The sequence below is a fragment of the Melozone crissalis genome, unplaced genomic scaffold, assembly GCF_028551555.1.
Source record: "Melozone crissalis strain CALT ecotype California unplaced genomic scaffold, PUWL_Pcris_2 ptg000033l_1, whole genome shotgun sequence".
Lineage (NCBI taxonomy): Eukaryota > Metazoa > Chordata > Aves > Passeriformes > Passerellidae > Melozone > Melozone crissalis.
The window spans coordinates 11,546,483-11,569,104 of NW_026535811.1; the positions used below are offsets into that span (position 1 = coordinate 11,546,483).

The 22,622-nt window shown below is 44.9% G+C and overlaps 1 protein-coding gene across 1 annotated transcript in view; it reads right to left on the reverse strand.

The window, feature by feature from the left end:
* The window catches only part of TMTC1 (transmembrane O-mannosyltransferase targeting cadherins 1), a 139,001-nt gene that overhangs the window by 27,919 nt on the left and 88,460 nt on the right, over window positions 1-22,622 (reverse strand). Inside the window, exons 10-11 of the mRNA XM_054281921.1 lie at window positions 18,506-18,670; window positions 10,361-10,474 (exon numbers count right to left, since the gene is read on the reverse strand). Of these exons, the coding sequence (XP_054137896.1) occupies window positions 10,361-10,474; window positions 18,506-18,670 (279 nt within the window). The remainder of the gene's footprint in view (window positions 1-10,360; window positions 10,475-18,505; window positions 18,671-22,622) is intronic.

The window sequence follows — 22,622 nt, forward strand, 5'->3', positions numbered from 1 at the left end:
ACACTTCCCTGACAGCCACTCTTGGCTCTCCTGGTGCCTGTCCAGCCCTACCACAAAGCTCAGCATCCATGGGGCTCCCTGCAGCCATGTTAAGCACAGGGACTCAGGCCTTAATTACCCAGGCCCCATTACTTGCTGGCAGCATGGCAATTTGCTTTTAAGGCACATTTTGCCCATTCCCATATATACTGTAATTATTGGCATTGTTTTGCCAACTAAAGTAAGAATGTTATATGAATAACGTTTCTATCTGTGCCAAGTTTTAATACTGCCCATTTTATATTTACTCCAGCATACTATTTCAAGCCAATTTTGCAATTTTAATATTACATCATACTCATTTTCATGTATTTATGTAAGTTCTCAATAAAGTTCTATGTCAGGTTGAATTAAAACATGATCTGATGTAATTCTGAGACCAGTCATCCTTCTGGGAACAATTCTGCACTGGCAACAACTCAGGTCATGGCCTCATGATGGTGTGGCACCTTGTTTCAAGAGCTGCTCTACATGATGGGGAGATGTGGATGGCAGATCCTGTGTCTTCCTCAAAAAGGTTTTCAATTTGCAACATTTTAATTTAATTCAAGGAAGGAGAGGTGATCCTGCAATATCAAGCAGCAGCAGTTATTTTTTTTTAAGTGTTCTAGCAGTTGCATCAATATTTCCTCAAAGGCAACACCCTTCAGCTTGGCAGAAGGTTTGTGGCAGGCTGGTATTTTTTGTATTTAAAAAAGCACCTGGAAATCCTGTTGAAAGTCAGGCAAGTGAGAGATCTGATGCTTTTAGGTTCCTTTGAAAGCCTCAGGCATAATCTCCTTCAGTGAAAGCATGACAGAGCAGCGCGACTCGCGGCTGTACACAGCACAGCCTGGAGCTGGGAATTACATCACACCCATTTCCACACACCCAGGGGCTCCTGACACAATGCCAGGCATGAGACAGGGAGTGCTGCCATCCCAGGCTGGGGCTGGGGGCTCACAGGGCATCCCTGAGCAGCGCTGTGGGGCCTGCATGGGCCAGAGAAGTCAGTGCAAGGTCATGCCCAACCAGGAGTGCCTCCAGCAGGACCTTGATCTAACCTGGGATCTCCAGAGGCTGAGGTATAAATATAGCAAGTGCTGAATCACAGCCAGGGATCAGGGGAAGTAAGTAAGGTCCTGGCTTTATGGCTTTGATGCCTTGTGAAGGCTGACCTAGAACAGAGGCTAGGCACAGCTAAAGAATAAAGTAGGGATTTATTAGAAGGCCTCAGTGGATGCATCTTGGGCAGCACAAGAGCCCAGCCAAGGCTACACCCCAGATGAACCCAAAATGGTCACAAAATGCATGACCAGTCACAGGGTCTCACACTTTTATAACTTCTGGTCCATTGGCATATTGCTGTTTATTGTCCAGTTACAGCTTTAGCTTATGAAGTCCCCTCCTGCTTGTTTTTCTCTCTTCAGTCCACATTGTTTATGCTCTTGGGCCTGAAATTTGGATCATTTGTCCTTGGTCCCCAGCTAGAGAAGGAATTGTTTTGTTTCCCTACTCTGTGAAGAGAGCTCACCATCCCCTAATATGAGGCTCAGAACTACACACCAAAGCAGCACAGAATCTGAAAAACAGAAAAGCTGAAACCCAAGGCATCAGCTTCTCCCCCTGCCCATCAGCCAGGGAGAGCAGCCCACAGGTGCCCTGCCACCAGCAAACCCTCTCAGCAGAGTGAGCCTCCCAGGCTGAATTGCAGAGCACCCTGACACTGAGAGAAACCTCTCCAGGACAGAAATGGGAAAAAAAAATAAAGAAGCTGAATAGATTTAATCTGTACATTGACAAAAGCCTCATGAATTCTTTGAGCTTGACATCCATTAAGGAAAAAAATACCCCAACCTACAGCAATATCCAAAAGCATGCCATTCAAATAACCAACCAGTAGCACCCTAAACAACATTATAATTTATAAATTTTCAAACTTGGGCAAGGGTAGAAGCCTGAGAGTTAGAGTTGAGGAGAAAAAACAGGATTTTAAGTCAAACAATATCACTGCTAAATATAAATAAATAAAATCTCTCTTGCTAAACTTGCATGTTCCCTGAAGTGATGAGGCAAACACGAGGTTATCAAACAGGGCTGTCTGCTTGTTCTCTCACATAAAGAATTTATGCAGGATCGACGTAGTCCTGAAAATCTCAGAAATCTCAACACACCCAAAGCCCAGCAAAGGACTAATAATTCACAACATGCCTGACTTATAGACAATGCGAACAATGCAGGCAACTCCATGGAGCCCACAGAATCTTGAGGGACCCCACAGCAAACAAGAGACCATAGGGTGAGCCCTTCAATCAAACATGGCATGAGGGGACACGATAACAACACACTCTCACCAAAGCAGATGGGGGTGAAACCACCCAGGTGCCATGGGAAGCTGTACAGCCCCAAACTGCACAGTTTTCATCAAAACAAGGACAGCAGGCTAAGAAAAAAGCAGTGGCTGTGGGAATGAGTAACCAACCCTTAGATTTGAGGTTACCATTAGCCAAAAGTGAAAGGGTAGACTTGGACACGTGCAAAATACAGTCACAAGTTTCTCTCTGCATACCCCACAGGAGAATCAAAACAGATCCTCAAAAATAGTCAAAATAGATTTCTTATTGTCCCAATAAGGAAATATTTTTAATTAGGGGAGCATTTTTCCTTACCCAGATTTTTTTATCAGTCCCCAATACATAAGAAGGCAGAGCTTTCATGCAGTTCTGAGGAAGGCCATGGAGTTGGCACCCTCAGAGATGATGGGGGCTTTTCTCTAAGATGATGTGTTTGAAAAGCCAGCAAGTCCTTGAAGGGCAGCACAAAAGGACCTGCAGCCACAACAAGACACCAGGTGTAGGAAGGGATCCCACCACCTGTAACCATCAGTGTGCAGGGCTGACACATCCATCTGTCCATCCCAGCAGGCACACCCAGCTCCCGTGGCTCTAAATGCACACACACTGTCTCTGCATCATGGCTGCACTTATACCAGTTCTGTTTCCAAGTAAATAAAAGCCTGTGCATTGATTGTTATTTGGTTACTAAAAAGCAGGAAAACTGAGCAGAGCTGGAGCAGCCCTCAAAACAGGCAGGGATTTGCTGAGAACAGGTTCAAAAATAAATTACACTGGCTGAAGTAATTTGGCCATTGTCCCATGCAACGTCTTGTAAAGGCCATTAAGTCTCTGATTCAAATGACAAGACAGCCCTTCCAGCCATCAATTACCACTAAAACACTCAACAATTCTGTCCAGCTTCAGGACAGCCACCACATCCCTACCCAATACTTCTTGAGCCCACTGTCAAAGCTCAAATCAGAACACTCCAAGATATTCCCAACTGCTTGGACATGATCCACCTCCAGCCCATAATATCCACTAACACAGAGCATTACCTGAAATCTCTATGAAGATGTTCCAGGCTTGCTCCAAGGGCCTGACCTAAGCAATATCAGAGTGTCAGAAGGGCACTCAGGGTTTCAGGAGCAAGAGCAGCCACAGCAAAGCAGCAAATGCACATTTTTTACTCACTGTAAAAACAGGCTAACAAATGGTGCTGGTATTTTAATTCTTCCCAGAAATAAATCACAGATGGTATCCAAGGCCACCTGCAGTCCATGCTGAGAGGCATTTTAAAGGCAAATACATTGACACACACACATAAAGGGCTGTAAGAACACAATTTTTTTTACTGCATGGAGAGTGCAATTTAACAGAATTTAAACAACCCCAGACATCGTTGATTTAAGATATATAAAAACCCAGCAGGAAGGTATGTGGGAAAGCTTAGGAAGAAACCTGAGTCTCCCTTACAGCATTAGGGCTTTATTTCTAAAGTGTAGTGAGGTGAAAGAACAGCCTTGCTTTTTTCTTTTCTACCCATTCCAGAGCTGCTATGAACCAATTCTGTTCCCTCAAATGAGGGATACAGATAAGCTGCTTACACTGTTTTCCCTTCTCCATCTAGCCTGTGTTTGAGTACTAACCATGATTTCATGATCCTTACGGATGCCACAAACCAGCATTCCCCATTTCCAGGCTGTATGCAATGCCCTAAGATGTATTACTTGCAAGCTCTGCGAGAGCCAGACCACACAAGCTGCAGGACCAAGTGTTTCCATGCTGGTTTCCCTGCCTCCTGGCCCACTCTCTCCTCTCTCTCACAGCTGAACAGCAGAACAGCTCCCTGAACAACAAAGAAAACCAGTCCAAGACTTCCTACATCCCTCCTCCAGAAGATGCCACAAGGGGGAATGGAGGTTTCTGCATGGCAGGCTGGTCCCCTCCCTGCTCTGTTTGGTCAGCATCCTTTGGCAGGGGAAGCCCAAGGAGAGCTTGTGGCTAGGAACCTGTTGATGGACATGAACACACACAGAAGGTAACACTGCAGCACTCTCAGGTACACACCAGTGCATTTATGTAAATAAATCCACAGTATCCCACTGCACAAGGTCAACACCTCCTGCAGGACTCTGTACTGTCAAGTATACTTTAACATCCAGAAGACAAACATGAATTTTTAGATGATGACCTTTTCCCAGACACAGAAATATAGCTTGGGTAGCACAGAACTACTATTAGCATGTTTATCCACCCAACTCCAGCAAGGAACTCAGCAATCTCCCTCAGCCCCACCCGCTGATGCTCACATTGATCTGCCTTCCATGGGAAGCACTGCCCTGGAAACAAACACAGAGAGGGATGGTAAGAACTGCTCTGGGAATTAAAATGTTGAATGAGTGCAATTGTAGGAGGTGAGGTGAATCATTTTTCTCCCCTCCATTGTTAAAAGGAGATTGATTAAATTGATAACGAATGTTCACCAATTGGGTTTTCAGGCTCTGCTGTTTTTCTCTCTCTGCATGTCAGCCCATGCGCATTGCTGAAGAGCAATAGAACAGTACCAACAGTAACATCAAGCACACAAGGCTGGGGAGAAGCAGGACAAAGGCTTGGTAACTACAAACACAGCTTAGTAACTACAAACACAGCAAAGCTGTTCTCATTCAAATATGAAGAATAACTCTGATGTCCTAACATCTTCATTAGGACATCAGATTTGTTCTTCATATTTGAATGAGGTTGTACGACCTCATATTTTCACTCACAAACAGGGGACAAGTGGTGAGATAAATTTCAGATAAAATCAGCCCTGCTTGATCTCCAGGAGCAGAGGTTCTCCAGAATTCCTAACAACAGCCACAAACCTGCAGCAGAAGCAGCAGCAAGAGCGTTAAGGCCAGCTTTCAGAATAGCCATGGTTGACTCACATCTCAGATGGACTATTTCTGGCCTTCACTTTCTGAAGGAAAAAACTCCAAGGATCTCCTGGGGTCACTACCATATGTCAGGCAAGCCAGTGAAGCAGTCTAATCCAGCAGAGTGTTTTTCTTGTTTTACTGTAGGTAAGCTGAAAGGTTTATAACCCACTGTACAATTGCTGAACACCAACTGTTTGTTGGGGCTGTTTTACAGGCTCCATTTCCATTCCCCTTTTAGGAACTACATATAGGAAGAGATTTTCTTTCATATAAAGAATTTTGTTCTTTTCATTCTCCCCATCTGTTGGAACCCAGGACATTCCTCTGACTGCCCTGGAGGACTCAAGACCCTGGCAGGGGGCTCAGAGACCTTGGCACGGAGTCAAAGATACCTGTGCCTTGGATTTTAACCCATGGAAATGATCACCAACTTTGTGTGAAGAGTTAGAAACCACAAGAGTTTGAATAAAATGACAATGAATTTATCACAGGGTGAAAAAGTAGAATTTGGGGTTTTTAGAATGGGGGTTCAGGAGGCAAGATGGAGGAATCTGGGTTTGTACTTCTTTCTCCTTCTTCTTCTTGTCCTCCATCTTCTGCTGTGATGGTGGGACTTTTGGATTGGTTTAGACTAGAAGCTCACTGTCTAACATAGGTGATAGGTACTGGAAAATTATTGTAAATAAAGTACACGTAGTTTTTAGTATAAAAAGATAACACTGCCCTGAGGGCAGTCAGTGTGCCTCAACCCAACCTGCTGGACAGACCTCAGTGGGTCAGAAAGACAATGTATTAGATAACAGCAAATAAACAACCTTGAGAACGAGAGCCCAGGAATCTTGTCTTCTTCTTTGGTCTCAGGGCTGGGATAAAGAGACTTTCTAACACCTCGGGGTCATCTCAACACCAGAGACCCTTTCACCCGTCTCCAATTCAAACGTCATTCTCCATTTTTGCATTTCATTTCAGTGTTCATTTCCCTCACTCCTGGAGAACATAATTAGATTGCACTAATTACCCAAGTCCAGCTAGGTCAGGGTGTTTTGTTACTGGCCTCTGGGCTGGGCTGAGGAATGAGTTTTCTGATGGGCCACCTGCAATGGTGATTGTTGGGACTGATTGCCAAGTTTGCCTTGGAAACCTGCCCTGAAGTTCCACTGACAGAGAAAACACATTATTCTCTTTCACCACTTTTTTGCCCTGAAGCTAACAGAGGTACACCAACATTTCCCAGCAGCGAATCCCACCTGTCTCTGAAAACAGGAAAGGGAGCAATCAAAGCATTGGGGATCAACTTTCCCAGGATTTAGCATCCATTGCTAGTATTTCACTAGGTAACCTCTGTGCACTTCAGCATCCTTTCCTGTCATAGATAACTTTTATAAAAAATCCTTTCCTTAGGATTTTTTCCTCCTGAGAAGCTGAGAAGCCTCAGGAACAAAATGTAAACATTGATTATCTGCTGCTGTGGAATGCAACAGGTGGATCTGTGATTGGCCCATGTTGGTTGTTTGTAATTAATGGCCAATCACAGTCAGCTGGCTCGGACAAAGAGTCCGAGACACAAACCTTTGTTATTCATTCCTTTCTATTCTTAGCTTAGCTGGCCTTCTGAGATGAAACCTTTTCTTCTATTCTTTTAGTATAGTTTTAATGTAATATATATAATAATAAATCAAGCCTTCTGAAACATGGAGTCAAATCCTCATCTTTTCCCTCAACCTGAGACCCCTGTGAACACTGTCACACTTTCCCACAGTTAAAATTTCCCAGGATTTAGTATCCATTGCTAGTATTTCACTAGGTAACCTGTGTGCACTTCAGCATCCTTTCCCACAGTTCCAGCTTCCCAGGAGGAAGGTGTTGCTTTGCTGAGCAGACACAAGGCAGCCAGCACTGCTGGCAGAGCAGGAGCACATGGAAGTGCCTCCTCACCTTGGTGGAGTTGGTGGAATGGCAAACTGCTCGCATTCAAGCAGCAGCGTGCAGACTGACAAGATCACTTTTTGTTTACTAAACAATTAAACTCATTCACCAGAGATCAAGCAGAGCTGCACTGTTGTTTGGCTCAAAGCTGGAATAGTGGATGAGCCATCACCCACTGAGGCAGTGCAGCTCTCCCTTTCCCATCTCCCAGGAGCTCCCAGGCAGCAAGCCGTGTCCTTATCGACTCCAGCTCCTTATTAATTCCCTATTGATCTGCTCACTGAGCACTAGGCAGAAATAATATTTTTATCTTCTGTGCTCCTGGCTGTGCTGCCATTGGATTTGAAGCCTCCCGAGTAGCATGGGTTTTCTGTAACCTGGGGAGGATGGATCCACCCACACTCACTGGGAGAGCAGGCACTCAGTGAGGGGTACCTGTGGGAAATCATGAAAGCTTGTTGTGAGAACACATACCTCAGCTGCTGGTCTGCCTACTCCCTGACATGGAAATTTACAGAGTGGTAATTCATCTTTCCAGGTCAAGCCAGTGGCCAAAAATACCCTGAACTACCAAATTCTGCTCAGGATATTACAGCTACTGCTTCCTTCTCTCTAATTATGGAGATTGGTCCACAATCAGAGCAGTGTGTGAGGAGCTGGTGCCAGTGAGGATGGGGAAACAGCTCTATAGATACAGCAGCTGTTTTCTGGGATACCTGGGCATGCTCTGGCACTGTATCCACCTGAGGCTGCCTGTCCCACACCCAGCAGCTTCTCCACTCCTCCAACACAGCCAACAAATGCAGGCAACACAGCTAAGAGAGGCTGCAGGGCTCACACACAAACCCTGGCACTGCAGGAAGGGTCTGACTGTCTGAGGGGGAAACACAGACATCACAGAATCTCATTCTCAACAGAAGAACACAGTGCGCTCCTTACTTACACCGTTCTATTGTTCATTACACAGGCCCCAGATAATTTCCCTGTGCCAGAGGGGGAAGAAGGAGTAAATATAAGGAAAATGTAAGTGCAGAGATGCACTGTGACAAGAACAAGTAGTGCAGCTTCCCAGTGATGGAGATTTCCAACTCCTGGCCTGCACTTTTGGGTCAAAAAGGGAACGTGCAAGGCGAGTTTCACTTTTCCAAACTGCCAGCTAATGCTGAAATTACTGAAGCAAGTCTAGTGCTAGCACCAGTGAGACACCAAGCACCTAGAGAAGAGCAGGGCTGGCTCTGTGGGGCTCCCAGCCCCAACAAGGCTTCAGATGCTCTATAAACACCACCAGCATGAACAGAGCTCTGTAATACAGTGGAGAAAACGTTTGCAATCAGCTCTCAAAACAGACTCTTTCATAATTGAAATACTGCAGAGCAGAAAACAGCATTATAATTACAATAAATGGGTGCTGCTGAGTTAGAGAAGATCTTTTGTCTGCAAATCCCATTTACACAAGCAGAGGGAATGGTGGTAGGAGCAGTTACATTACCCTGTGCACCCCACTGCAGGGCTTGGATCATTTTTGTCAGTCCCTCTTCTTTTTTTTTAACTTGCTATGGGCTTTACTGGTAACTTAGAAGAAGTTCAGAGACTAGATACAGGAACAACTGAAGGACTGCAAAACTTTGTGATGCTGAAAAAACCAGCACCTATCAAGCAGCAGGTCAAGGGAGGAGTGGATCACTCTACAGAAAACTGAATTTTGGTAATGGGATCTTCAGTGTGGCATTGAAAGGTATAAACTAATTCAATGACTGGAAGCTGATGTCAAACAAATCAGTCTAAAAATAAGGGAGGACATTTTCAACAGCCAATGTAATTAACCTTCAGTACCATTTACTGATGCTTGTGCTGGATTTTCCATTGCTGGAAACTTTAAAAAAATAGAAGGCTTTTCTAAATGACTTCCTAAATGCCCAGCATGGCAAAACAGAACAGGATGTTGCTCAAAAAAGCTGAAAATCACCTTCACCCAGGTTCACTCCCTCCTCAGTGACAATGAACTCCTGTCCTCGCAGGTCAGCCTGGGTGGGCTAGGAGCCCTTGGAGAGCTTTTATCATAACCCTGCCAGCTGGCCAAAAGACAAAGCATACATGTAATTTCTGGAGTTTTCTGTCACATTACATGTCAGGAAAGAACATTTCTTCCACCTCCTGGCATGCCCTATGGAACTGGGCTCTGCCCTTGCTGTCCATCAGAGCCACTCTTCACCTTGCCTGTCCTTTGTAAACATGCTTCTATTCCTGAAAACACTATCTGTGCCCTCCATGCTTGTCTTCCCTTGCCACCATGCCATCCCCCCAGCCCTTTTCCTTGCATTCATCCCCCAGAGGGGCTTGTCCTTTCTCCCAGGTCCCAAGAAGCAGAGGGGAGAGGTTTGGGGATCTAGGGTGAGCTGCCTGGTGCACTGAGCACTGCCTGGGGAGCAGCTGAGCTGCAGGAACAGCAGGGAGGAGCAGCAAGGCAAGGGAAGCTGCTCACAGGGAGTGACCCCATCTATGTGTGAAGGGAGGGTCCCCCACAGGTACCACAGGACGTGTCCCAAATTACAGCCCAGCCCTGGGCCCTGATTTACCATTCATCTACAAGCAAAGCAATTCATCCTGCTGCCTCAGCTTCCCCCTGCACAGAACCTCAGCAGTGATATCTGCGCTGCTACTGCACAGGAGCATTTTCAGGATCAATTAGTTTAGCATTCATGCAAAGCTCTGTGGACAGAAGCCTCAACACAAGCAGTAAGTACCATTATTGTTACTGCACTTCAGATGGCTACTGCACTGACATTTTCCAGGCATGCACCATTAACAATTTACAAAGATAAATGTGCCAGGAACCTGAAAATGCATTTAGGACAACTACCTCCTGCTTACCAGCACACATTCAGCTGTGTAAATGACACCTCATCCCTCAATGTGTAGCTATGGTAACATTTCTATCTCATGTACTGAAGTGCACACACACACACACGTGGAGCTGGAGGGAAGCCAGGCTACCTCATTTTATGACACACAAACACCCAGCCAAGGAACTTTCCCAGGCTCCCAAAGCCAAGCTGCTCCCATGGAGCCAGGGATGAGGAGCAGCCAGCTCACCCCATGCCTGTCAGGAAGGAGAAGGGTTAACAGCAGGAGCTCCCCAGGCCCTGAGGGACTTACTTGAGAGCAGTTTTGTAGTGGTAGATTGCTTCAACATTTCGGCCTTGGTCTTTCAGGAAATTGGCATAGTTGTAGTGCACCTTGGCGTTGTGGGGCAGGGTCTTCACTCCTGAGCTGTGAGGAGGAACAGAAGCAGGACACATGAGCAGCCAGGTTACCCCACCTCCCCTGGGCCCACCCTCTTCTGGCAGTCCCTCCCTTCTCCTGAAAAGCTTGCTGCTGATCCCAGCACCTCAACACCTCCGGTGCACTGGTGCCAGCACAGCTCATGTTTGAACTCCCAGCTTGTCCCCCGTGCCAAGTGCCCGGGGCAGACACAAATGTGTGGCAGCAATTCAACTCATCCTGGTGGCTGTCACTGCAGGCACTTCCAGCAGCAGCACTGCAACGCTCCCCGTGGCCAGAGGCTGCTGTGTTCTAAAATCTGAATTACTAAACTCAAAGACCAAACCCTAAATGGTTAATATTTAGAGGGAAAGCATGCAGTACTTTCTAAATACAGGGTCCCTGCTTAAACCTGAGTGTCATGAAGCATCTTGATTTAAAGCTGGCACTGCAGATAGCAGAAAGAGGGAATCTTTTCCTGTGCATCAGCCACTAGATGGAACGCATGGCATACTCCCAGTACCAGCACATGTGCACTGCTTAAGGCTGAGCAGACTGTGCCCAGGAGGTGAGGGCTAATGGGGACTCCAACCCTTAGGTGGCAAAACAACACTATGGCATTATGATGCATGACTGAGGAATATCTGGCTGCACAGCTACCCCATCCCTCCCCTCTGTCTCCCCTGCCACGTGTAGGCTGAACTCAACATTTGGAATTTATAATGAGGGCACAAAGACAAAAGCAAGCATATGCTTATTCGCTTAATTGAGAGCACAGAAAGCAAGGTACACCTTGCACAGCCAGAGGAAATGCTGTTCCAAGGTTAAACAGAGAAAGAAATCACAGGAGCACGTACACTGTGGAAACATTTCCCCTGCAAGAATCCAGAGAAGTCAGTGCTCTGTTTAATGGGGGAATCCTTTCCAGCACATAAACAGGGGCTCTCTGAGGAAATGGAAAATAAGGATGGATGAATCTGTTCATGTAAAAGCAGACAAAGTGCTGTTTCTTGCTCACAAGCAGGTTCCTGCCAGCTGCTCTCTTCTACTCCCAGCATCTCCAACCCTGCTACCTCAGGTAGGAAAAGCAAGGACTAGAAAATTGCCAAGTCTTGTTGCTTTGCCTTGTCTGCCTCTCCCATTGAACTTTGGTTAGCATGGAAGTTCACTGTAATGAGACAGGGTCACAGGCAGCCCCTGCTGTGGGGTGCACACCCTCTTCACGGGAAAAATGCACCCACAGCTGCAGAAACCCTTTGAGGGGGATTTCACTGCAGAACAGCACTGTGGAATTGTAAATATGGTATTCTTTTGGTTATCTGCAGCCAGTGGCATCCAGTATTACTAACACCTACTTGTGAGAGCTTCCAAAGCTTCGCCCACAACTGCCTTGCAGAGTTCAGCTCAACACAGCCACGGTTTGCCTTCTAAAATTAAAAGTGCACCTTGCATTTGGCTTCCTAATCATCAGGTATTTCCAAATTACTTACTGGGAGCACTACAGGAATAAGACATTTTGTGACTAATCGCTGAATTAAATCAGTTAATTGATGCTATTCTTAAGAGAATGATTTTCTATATTAGTTTTCACAAAGATATACTGCACCAGCAGCAAGTAATGTGTGACTGCTATGGCTGTGTTAATTTCCATTGGCCTTGGGAGCTATTAACTACACACTTACAACCTCTGGGCATTACTGGAATATTAATTCTTATACAGAGAGGGTTTCATTACATCAGCATCAGCGTTACAGGCACAGACACGGCACTCAAAACTGCTGCTCTGTCAGAGCTACGTGCAAGGAGCTGCTCTGCTCCAGCCTCTGCTGAAACAGAACAGGCTGAGCTAATGCACCAGCACTTCAGTTCTAATGAGATACAGTAAAAACAGCAAGATACATACGTTTAAGTATTTTAATGCTGGGCTGTTTTCCTTTAAGTAGAATTTATCACTAATTCTGCTGGTCCCATTTATTAGAACATCACTAATAAAGCTGCTTGCATCTGTGTGCTTCTGCTGGTGGCAGGGGTGACAGAGGAAAGGCAGAAACGGGTTTGGGTTCTTAAGATGCTCTTTTCTGCATCACACTGACCTATTTATTCTCCTCACATGGGCAAGGAGGGGGAATGTTTCATTTTGCAAATGCATGTAGCAATGAATGAAACTGCTTGGAGCCTCTGTGCTGGAGGAGGCAGCAAACACAGCTCTGGATGCAGAGGGGAATTTTCAGGAGAGTTGAGGAGTTAACATTCCTGCCAACTGGTTCCTGACCAGTCGAGAATGCTGTTTGCTCATTGACAGAGGAAACAATGATGTCCACAGTGAAAGCCAAGAAGGAAAGGGTGGAGTATAAATAACAAAGCAGAACAAAATGTTTTTCCATTTCTGCTTCCCACAAGCTCCCAGTCTCTCACAATTTCAATATAATTTTCCAATGTGCTTTTCCAAACTCTCCTGTTTCCCTGTTCCCCAGCCTGTCATACACATGCCCTCCTGAAAACCTACAGCACCAATCTGGCTCCAGCCAGAAACGAGCCCACTGACACTGGACGTCACTTCTCCAGAGGATTTCCTTCTCTTCTGATTTCTACGACAGCAGTAAGCAACAGAAATGGAACATAAACAATAGGCAAACCTTTTTACGTAACACTTCCTCTCCAGGGAAAAACAAAAACCCTATTAACCATAAATCAGGGAAATTAAATGCCACTGGTATTTTCCAACCTCAAATACCGGCATCATCCAAGTTCCACTTCAGCTGTGATCGCCTCTCTTGTTTTCCTGAGTGTGTGTTCTGCTCTACAAGGTGACTGGGTGCAGGGCTGAGGCTTCATTGATTTTCTGTGACATCCATATGAAAAGTGCTCACTTTAGAAGAACATGAGACCACTCCTGCCTCAGCAGGAACCCTGGGAAACCTCTGGTGTCTCCTCTGCTTTGGGAATCATTACCATCCACAAAGATTCTCTACAACAAATCATTCTCTGGATTAAACAAACAACCACCTTCCTTGGCCTCCTACCCTTGTACTGATTCCACAGATATCTGTGTTGGGCCATATTAAACTGTCCTGTAGAAGATGTCTAAAATGCAACAGGAATCGCTCTTTTCAGCCCAGCCAGCTTTCAGAATTAATAATACAGCAGTAAATGCCACTTTGGGGCTGAGCAGTTTTTGCAGATTCCTGAAGTCAGCAGACCTGGCTTGGGAGGGGGAGCTGCTGACTGAGAAAGCATCATTTTTGTACAGTTCCTTTGCTGGTTACAGCTGGGTTTCCAGGCACTGTCACAGACGCGGGCAGCCCGTGCGGACGCTTTCCAGGAGCAACAGGAAACGCGGCAGCTCGACAAGCCTGGAAAGGTCAGCACAGAGGATGCAGATACAGCCCACAGCTCTGCCCTCCCTCTCCCTGGCTTTGGACATTAACACTGACCACAGCTTGAGTGTGACCTTCTGGCCTGTGCACTCACTCTAGAGGGCAGTTCCTTAAATAATTAACAAGTGAGTTGTCCCTGATCACTTGCCTACACAGTGAGACAAACTGCTTGGGGATTCTAGAGATGTCTTGGAATAACATGCCTCAAATATCTCTCTATGTATTTGGCCACTTCTGATACTTGTCGTTTATTTTCATTTAGCCCTTGCACACGTGCTTGTGCATGTATGTGGAGATGCATCGTTTCCTCAGACAGCAGCAGCCTCCCCCACACTGCTGCTTTCAGCCAGCATCCAGCACGATTTCTCCTCCCACAAAACTCGGTCCCTGGGCTGAAGATTGAGTGGCCACAGTGGCCTAGAGATGGCAACAGTGTCACACAATGTCAAAATGCTGTCAGTTTTAAGAAAGGGATGGAATGGGGTACAAGCACAAAGCTAGGAACACACAGAGTATACAAACATCTCCTGGTCCAGCATAGAAAAAGCATATTTAACAGAACAGGCCTGTAAAAACCAAGGGAATCAAGACAGATCAATCCTGCAGAAACAAGCAAACAGAGGCACAAAAATTGGAGGTGAAAGGAAAAAAAAAAACTGAGAGGAGAGGAGAGAAGAAGTAGTAATTAATTAAAGCAGCAACTGCAGAAAGAAGAATGAGGAACTAGGATTGTAAGTAAAGATTCTCCCAGCACACACTTCTTAAAAAAAAATTCAACACACACAGAGAATACCAAGTAGGTTGATTATGTCTCCTTTCCCACATGTATAGATTTGCTCTGTATCCTCCTCCTGCTCTGTCCATTAAAATTTATTGTTGTTTTGCATACCTCCATCTACTTTTCTCTCCTCTCCTCATCAGCCTCCTCCTTCTCCCCACAGGGGAGATCTCTCACTCCTGGAATGACATTATCTTCTTGCTATACTATTCTTCTCTTGCATTTCCTTCCCATCAACAAGGAGGGTCCTACCAGATTACAGACTTGTGAGAGATGTGTAACACCTATCAAAGAAGATCTTAAAAGGACAACAAAAAGGCCAATAAGGGTAAACAGCACAGTGAAGACAGCTATGAGCAATGAAAACCATTCTTTAAAAAGGAACAGCTACAGAAGGAAAGAGGAAAAGAGAATAAACGTCAGCCAGTTAAACATAAACCATAATTAGGCAGACCAAAAGAGATTTAAAGAAAAACTTGCTAAAGCTATCAAAGCTAATAATGGAATACATCAGATAGAGGAAACCTGCCAAAGATCCCCTAAGGCAAGTAGATGATGGAGGTCTAAAAGTAGTGCTTAAAGAAGAAAAGACCACAGCAGATGAGCTAAGTGGATTCTCTGCACCAGTGCTGCTACAGGGAAATCTAAGGAGCTGCCACACAGGAGCCCTTCCTCACAGGGCAACACCCAAGCACTGTCTCTGACTGGAGTGGCAGTAAAAGAGGCTTTAAAGTAAATCAACACCCAGAACAGTTATGAACCCATTGGGCCTGGCAGAATGCATCCAGAGGAAATCACACAGGCAGCTATTAGCTGCGGTAGGTAGCCTATAATTTAAATGAGACTGGCACTGGGGGAATGGAAGTTGATGAACATGACTTCATTTGGCTCCAGGGAAGGGATCCTGAGGGGGAGGCAGACCAGAAAGTGTGATTTTCACTTCAGGTAATTTGGGGAAAACCATAATAAATTGTAATTCTAGCACATTTCTGGATAACTACAGTCCAACAAATAATTAGCCTTGCAACTGGAGGAAGAAGTTATTTGGGAAGCTCTGTTGGTGTTTTATAGACTCAACAGGTACATACATGTTATTGAAACTATGGAAAGCCTTTATATATTTATATATATTCCAAATATAGCCCAGTCAATCAAAATCACATACACCAATGTCGAGCACTTAAATGCCCCAAAGGGAGTTTTTAATATAAAATCCCTCACTGAAGAATTCCAATTTCTTCAAGGCATCATGGAGTAAGAGGGGAAGATCTTCTTATGAATTAATACTAAGCTGAAAGACAGCAAGCAAAGAGCATGACTGTGTGAACAGTTTTTACAGCTAGAAAAGAGTACAAGCAGGGTTTCCAAGAGACATGCGATGGCACCTGAGCTACTTCAGGGGCTCACAAAGGAGCTTGAAAAGAGGGGACACGTTTGCTGATGACACCAATGTGAATCACACTGCAAGAATTAACTACACCTTGTTGCAGAAGGAACTCACTGTATTGAAGACTAGGGAAAAAGATGGCACAAGAAATGCAGCGTTGGTACAGACACAAGCATCAGAGAGTGTGTACACACACACTCTAAATCTGCACACAGATTGATGGCTAAAAACCTGGTGTTTCCAGTCACAGCAGGTATCATGGAATTTGCATTGAGAGTGCTGTGAAATTATCAATCACTGCTTAGGAGAGGTCATAAAAGGCAAGCAGAAAATTATGAACTAGTAGAAGAAGAGCACAAAACCCAGAAAGCAGCCCTATGTGCAAAGGTGGTTCTGGCCCCTTTCTCAAAAGGATGGATTAGAGTATGAAAGTATCCAGAGAAGACTGACAGGAGCAATCAGAAATGCAGAACAGCTTCCATGTGAGGGGAGTACAAGACCAGCTGACTTTGGCATGAAAAGCAGACAGCCTCAGGTGAGGGCATGTGGCTTCAAGGCATGGAAGTGCCTTTATCTAAGTGACAAGCTGATGGCTACTCACAACTCATTCAGCACACCAGAACTAGGGGACACCAACTAGATAATCAGGCAGAAGGCTCACAGCACACAGGGAAATCTTAGTGTGCACACTCTGTAATTTAACGACAGAGCCCAGCGCACAGGATGCTGCAGAAGCCAAAACTATAAATAGATTTGAAAAAGCAGTCAGAGACATTATGGAAGAAAAGTCCATCAGTGGCTGTTAAGAGCAAAAATAGCAAGTAACTCCTGACACAGGAAGTCTTTAAACTGCAGATTACTGCAAGCTGGGAAAGAACTGGAGAGCAGCATTATTGTTGCTGGCCCTGTTCTTACAGTGCTTTCTTCAGCAGCTGCTGCTGATTGCTCTCAGGGGCAGACCACAATACGAGGTGACCCAGCAGGAATTTAAGAGTTCTGCCATCCCCTCAAAAGCCTGGGGCAGACCTCTCTGCTGGTACTGTCCCCAAACTCCTGAGCTGCAGAGGGAAACAGCTGAAGCTAAGGCAGGTAAAGGTGTGTCAGCTCCAGCTCAGAGCTGCACTGCAGCAGTGGCACCATCCCAGAACTGGAAGTAAACAGTCACCCTGCTTTGAATGGAGGCTGGAAGGACAAAATTCCATTTGTACCCAATTAAGCAGACATAACCTTATCCCTCTCTTCTGCTACAGACCCCATAGCACGCCATACTGTCCCTAGAATGCTCCTTACTAGCAGGAAATGCCCTCCTGTCACCTGCTACAGTTTAACATCGTCATTCTTAAACCTGGGTGACCACAGCTGTGCACAACACACCATAGGATGCCTGCAAGTCTGCAAATGGAATTGTCAGATTCCCACCTCCCCTTCAGTAAGAGAGTGATCCAACCTGGAAACCCTCCTGATTTCCTCTCCAAGTGGCCAGGTTTGGATTGCTGTGTGAGTCCAGGCCAGTCACCACTGCTAGAACAGCAAACAGGGATTGAGGGAGCCAGCAGGGAGCTGAGATTGGCTCAGTGGGTCAGTGTGCTGTTAACAGTGCCCAGGTTGTGGGTTTGATCCCATACTTCTGTGGACCATTCACTTAAGAGCTGGACTCAATGCTCCTTGTGGGTCCCTTCCAACTCAGAATATTCCATGAATCACTCAGAGGGGAGAAAACCCAATTCCAGATTTTTTAAAAAACATGGAAAGTCCCATGGAAAGAGCTCCAACCACTTCAGCAGTGTTTGCTGAAGACCAAAGGGTACACATAAAAAACAATTTCATACTTTCAGTGCTGCATAAATTAAACTTTGCTCTGGCCAATCAGTTAGGAAATAAAGCTCAACCTGTGTGCAGATCACCTGCGCTTCTGCAATTACTTCACAATTAGACAACTGCTGAAAGCAGCTGGAGGCAAATGCAATACATTTTCTAGCAAAACACAAAATGAAACAGTCTGTTTCAATTCAAGAAAATACATAAATGAGGCTGTTAACAGAGCTGTTTGGCAAAGAGTAATCAAATAAAATGAAATATGGTACATTAAGTTTGGCACTTTGTGGCATTTTATTTTTGTCATTAGAACATTGCTAAAGAAATTTCAATATATTCAGTAGCGTTACTATGGCATTCTGGAGTGCTGCAAAAAACCTTTGCTATGTCTTTAGAAACAAAAGCATAATGCTATCATTAAACCTACAGAATCAAAGTTATTTAAAACCAGCATGTCTTAAAAATGTGATTGTCAGAACCAAAGTTTGTCCATCAGCACGTAAACTGCTGACACCAGATTTTGCACAGTTGTCACACAACAGAAAGTGCTATTTTATGGTAATAAAAATGTTAATTAGATCAACACATCAATAGCACAACTTTTTCTAAAGAAAACTATTCCATGCAACAAACCTACTTTAAACAATACAAAAATGCAAGGATTCTCCTGTGGTCACTCCTACCTGAAAAGGGATTCTCGTGACAGCCAGATCTCATTCTGTTTCACGGTCTTCCAAGAGAAGAGCAGCAGCAGCAAAGCAAAGAGGGTTGGAACAGTAATTCTCCATTTATTTAGCCACGTAGACAGCTTTTTTAGACCGTGGACAAAAAGGATGCAGTACCCCATACTGTGGGGGAAAAAAAAAAGGAAAGGCAAAATGTACCTAAAGTTATATTTCAAGTGTCTGGTTTATATGCAAGACCATCCACTATTGCATTTATTATACAATTACAGGGGATTTTTGGACTAATGATATTTTCTGGGCTAACAAACTTCAATTCAACAGCAGTTTTCCTCAAGTCACTACACAATTTCCAAATTAATCTAAATGATAGACCCGGATGCCAAAAGTACAGTCACATACATAATATAACCCAGCATAATGGTAGCTTACACCAGCCACAGAAGGCAGCTGCTTTTCTGAACAGCAAGCTAGGAAAGCACCATGTAATAACAGTAATACTGAGCACTACTGGAGCAGTGTGGAAATGACAGGCATTTTAACAGGGGGAAGTCTCCAAACAATCCCAGTGGTGGCTGCTATTAATTCCAGTTTACAAATTGTGCAGCTGAGGCAGGAGAGCTGCAGTCAATGCTGCTGCAGGAACAGGTGACACAGACCACCAAAAGGGACAAGTGCCTCTCTGGGTCCTGCACTTCTACATCAAGGCCAGTCCAGAAGAGCTGAGATGGGCTGGCAGATCCTCCTTGCTGCCCTGCCATGAACTGACACACAGCCATCTCCAGCCCCCAGCACGTCCAGGGCTCTCCATGAATAACTACTGTGGCATTTTCACAAGCCAAATTTGGACTGAAGTCTTACTCCTGAATAAATTTACATCAATTCAGTAATTATTTACCCTAATTCAAGGGCTATGTTAATTCCTCCAATGATGTCCCTCTGAGCTGGAAATTCAGTGCTTTTGGTTGCTGTGCTTTGTATCACTAATTCTGCTTGTAATTTTTTACAAGGAATTTAAATTTCTTTTGCTCAACAAATTTCATTAGCTTATCTAGAACTCTTCACGTTACTCAGCAGCTGATTTAGTGTTAGACTTAAAACCTATCTTAGTCCAGGCAGCTCTCCCTGATGAAATAAGGGAGCAGAAGGCTCTTGAATAACACTTGGGGATGATCAATAAACAGGGACAAAAGCATAGCCCTTCCCAAACACTGGCACACCTTGAACCCCAGCTGAATCCACATTTAAAGGCAGGCAGATCACTGACAGATCACTGCACCTTCCCACACTCTGGCCAGACCTTTACAGGCTTTCCTGGTCTGTACAGAGATGTTGAAGCAACCTCCAAAGTAAGAAAAACTAGGAACAAAATTCCCCTGTCAGAGGTGACCTTGCAGGCAAGCGTGCAATATGGTGAAAGTCAATGTGGAAATCAGAAAAAGGAAAATGCTCCATATTTAAGGAGCTCTCTGTGTGCTTCTTGGCATGGTTTCTCTGCCCTCCTGGAGAGCTGAACATTGCTATTGCTTAGGCTTCACAAGGATGGAGAAGGACAAGAATTCTTCCTCTCACTCAGGAAAAAACCTGCCTTTGTTGCACAGGATTTGCATCACTGCATTGTCTCTGGAACAGTACAGGTGCCCTACAGAACACTGAGAGAACTACAGACATATGAGGCAAATCCAGAGACAACATCAGATCTGCTGATCATTCAGAACTCCTTCACTGCTGCTTTTGAGCTCTCCCATTCTTCCGAAGTGGTTACCTATATATTTATGTCAATTATGCTTGCATTTTGCTGTAACACATTTCTTGTTGTGCTTATGCTGATTTTCATTAACTCTTGTGCACATATGTATTTATTGCACCTACATTAACTGCAACCAACATTTAGAACCGTAGAAATATTGATGCCAAACAATCTAGCCTTTATAGTTATTGAACCCTACTTTAAAACCTCTGAAAAGCTAACATCAGTAATAATCCCTCCCTTTCCAACAAGAAATGCCTCAAAAGTCTGCAGACGGTTTTCACTCTGCTATTTTTCCTTTCCTCAATTTTATCCCTCCCTTGGAATTAAGTATTTGAAATAAATATTATTTAATTGCTTTAGCACAAGGCCATTTTCAAAGTAATTTCCCTATACCTTCACGTATTCAAGAACAGACCCTTCCTACAGAAACAAAAATGCAAAAGTCAATGTCTTGGTATAAATCCTGTCCCAGCTGTTGGGAATTTCTGCCTTAGCAGCAGTACCCAGTCTGAGGCACAGTCAGCATCACATTACACATCCTCCAGACCTCATGATCTGCTCTAAACAAAACAGAGTGTCCACACCAATGCATTAAAGCACTTGTCCAAAAACCATAATTATATTACTATTGGTTCCTAGTTCCAAAACCACATAATCTGTCATACCTCACTTCACTTGTTTCACCCTAGACCCAACAGTCCCAGCACAGAAATTACCTTTATCACAGTGACCATTTTGAACCAGTGAAGCACCAAACCTGCAAAGATGGAGCTGCTGCAGCAGCAACCTGCCCTGACAGTCACTGCACCTGGAGAGCCCCTCCCACCCCAGGTTCATCCCTCTTCCCTTGATCCCGACCTCACCAGGCTTCAGAGGAGCCCTTTGAAGCTGCTCTGGCTTTCATGCAGCCAGCAGCAGCCCCAGCAGTTGTACCCTGGTGCAAAGGGCCCGCGCAGGTGAGGCTGCACTCCAATGATGAAGGGAACCTGCCAGGTAATGCCTCCTCTGTGGTTAATTCTGCTGTGACCCTGCCACTGCCTACAAACACAGAGAACATTTCCAACAGATTTGCTTTTCTTCTCTGAGTGATGGGGGACTTGACTCCATATCAAATCGGGTTTTACTCACACACAGGAAAAAAATAAAAAGGAAATTTCTCAAAAGGACCTTTCATCCAAGACTTGTTTGCTGCTTGAAAAACTTATCCTTAAGTACTACATTCCACACATCTCTGTAGCTAACTGCACACGTATTTAGGCTGCAGGGTTTTGGGTTTGTTTGGTTTCTTAGTTAACTCTAGCATTTCCTAGGGAGGGAAACATTTCTCCTGAAGAGCTTTTCTCTCAGCCTTGCCACACAAGCACTTTTCTGAAATACTGTGTAGCAAAACCAAAACAATAGGAAACAAGCAAAATCCCCAAACCACTTTCCTAAATCCATGTTCCACTAGATTATTGTAAAACTGCTGGGCTTTATTCCTCTTTTTTTTTTTTCTTTTGGCTTTTGTAGGATAAGCAACAGCCTGCTCCAGCAGTGAGAAGTCTATGCTACCTTGGTCCCTGGGGTCCTGAGATACAGCCCACCAAGTTCACGTGGGCTCACAATGAGCATGCATTACAAGAGAACCTGTAACTTCAGGAATTCCATGAAGCAGCAGAAAAGCTGGGCAAATGGACAAACAGGCCAATGGTTTCATGGTTCCTCACTGTTTCAGACCCCTGCAGTATTGAAGCGGCACTTTGGGCATGCCCTAAATCACAGCAAGGGCTGAGGGCCAGGCAGCCCAGCAGGGAAACCCTCTGTGCCACTGCCAGGCTGCACACAGGGAGCTGGGTAATGACACATTTTTGTCCATCATTTCTGTGCTTTGTGAATATTGTTCCACCTGTGAGGAAGCAAAGTGAAAGGAGGCACAAGCAGATGGGAATGCAGTGGCATATAGACCTTATTTCCCATGGTGCTCTATATGCATTGCCCCATTAAAGCTAGAGCCAAAACAGCACATATTTAATATTTACAAACACATCTTGGCTAATTAGATTGCAAATACAACCTCTCCTTTGGCCATTACAGCTCCTTTCCCAAGGCAAGGCTGTTCCTGAGCATGCTTGCACACAGCTCTGCTCTCTGTGGATCAGGTTTCTCCCTTTTCAGTAAAAGTCAGGAATGGTTTCACTGCATTTGGCTCTTGTGGTGATGGCATTTCATCAAAGCCACATGTGCCACAGCCCTGGATTATCAGGATGCTCAGCTATAGCAATCTGCCTGCAGCAGAAACCATTTTACCTCCTCCAGAAATTGCTTGGAGACCTGCTGCTGCTGTGGAAAACTCCTGAGGAGCAAGGCATGTTCTGGTCATGCTTT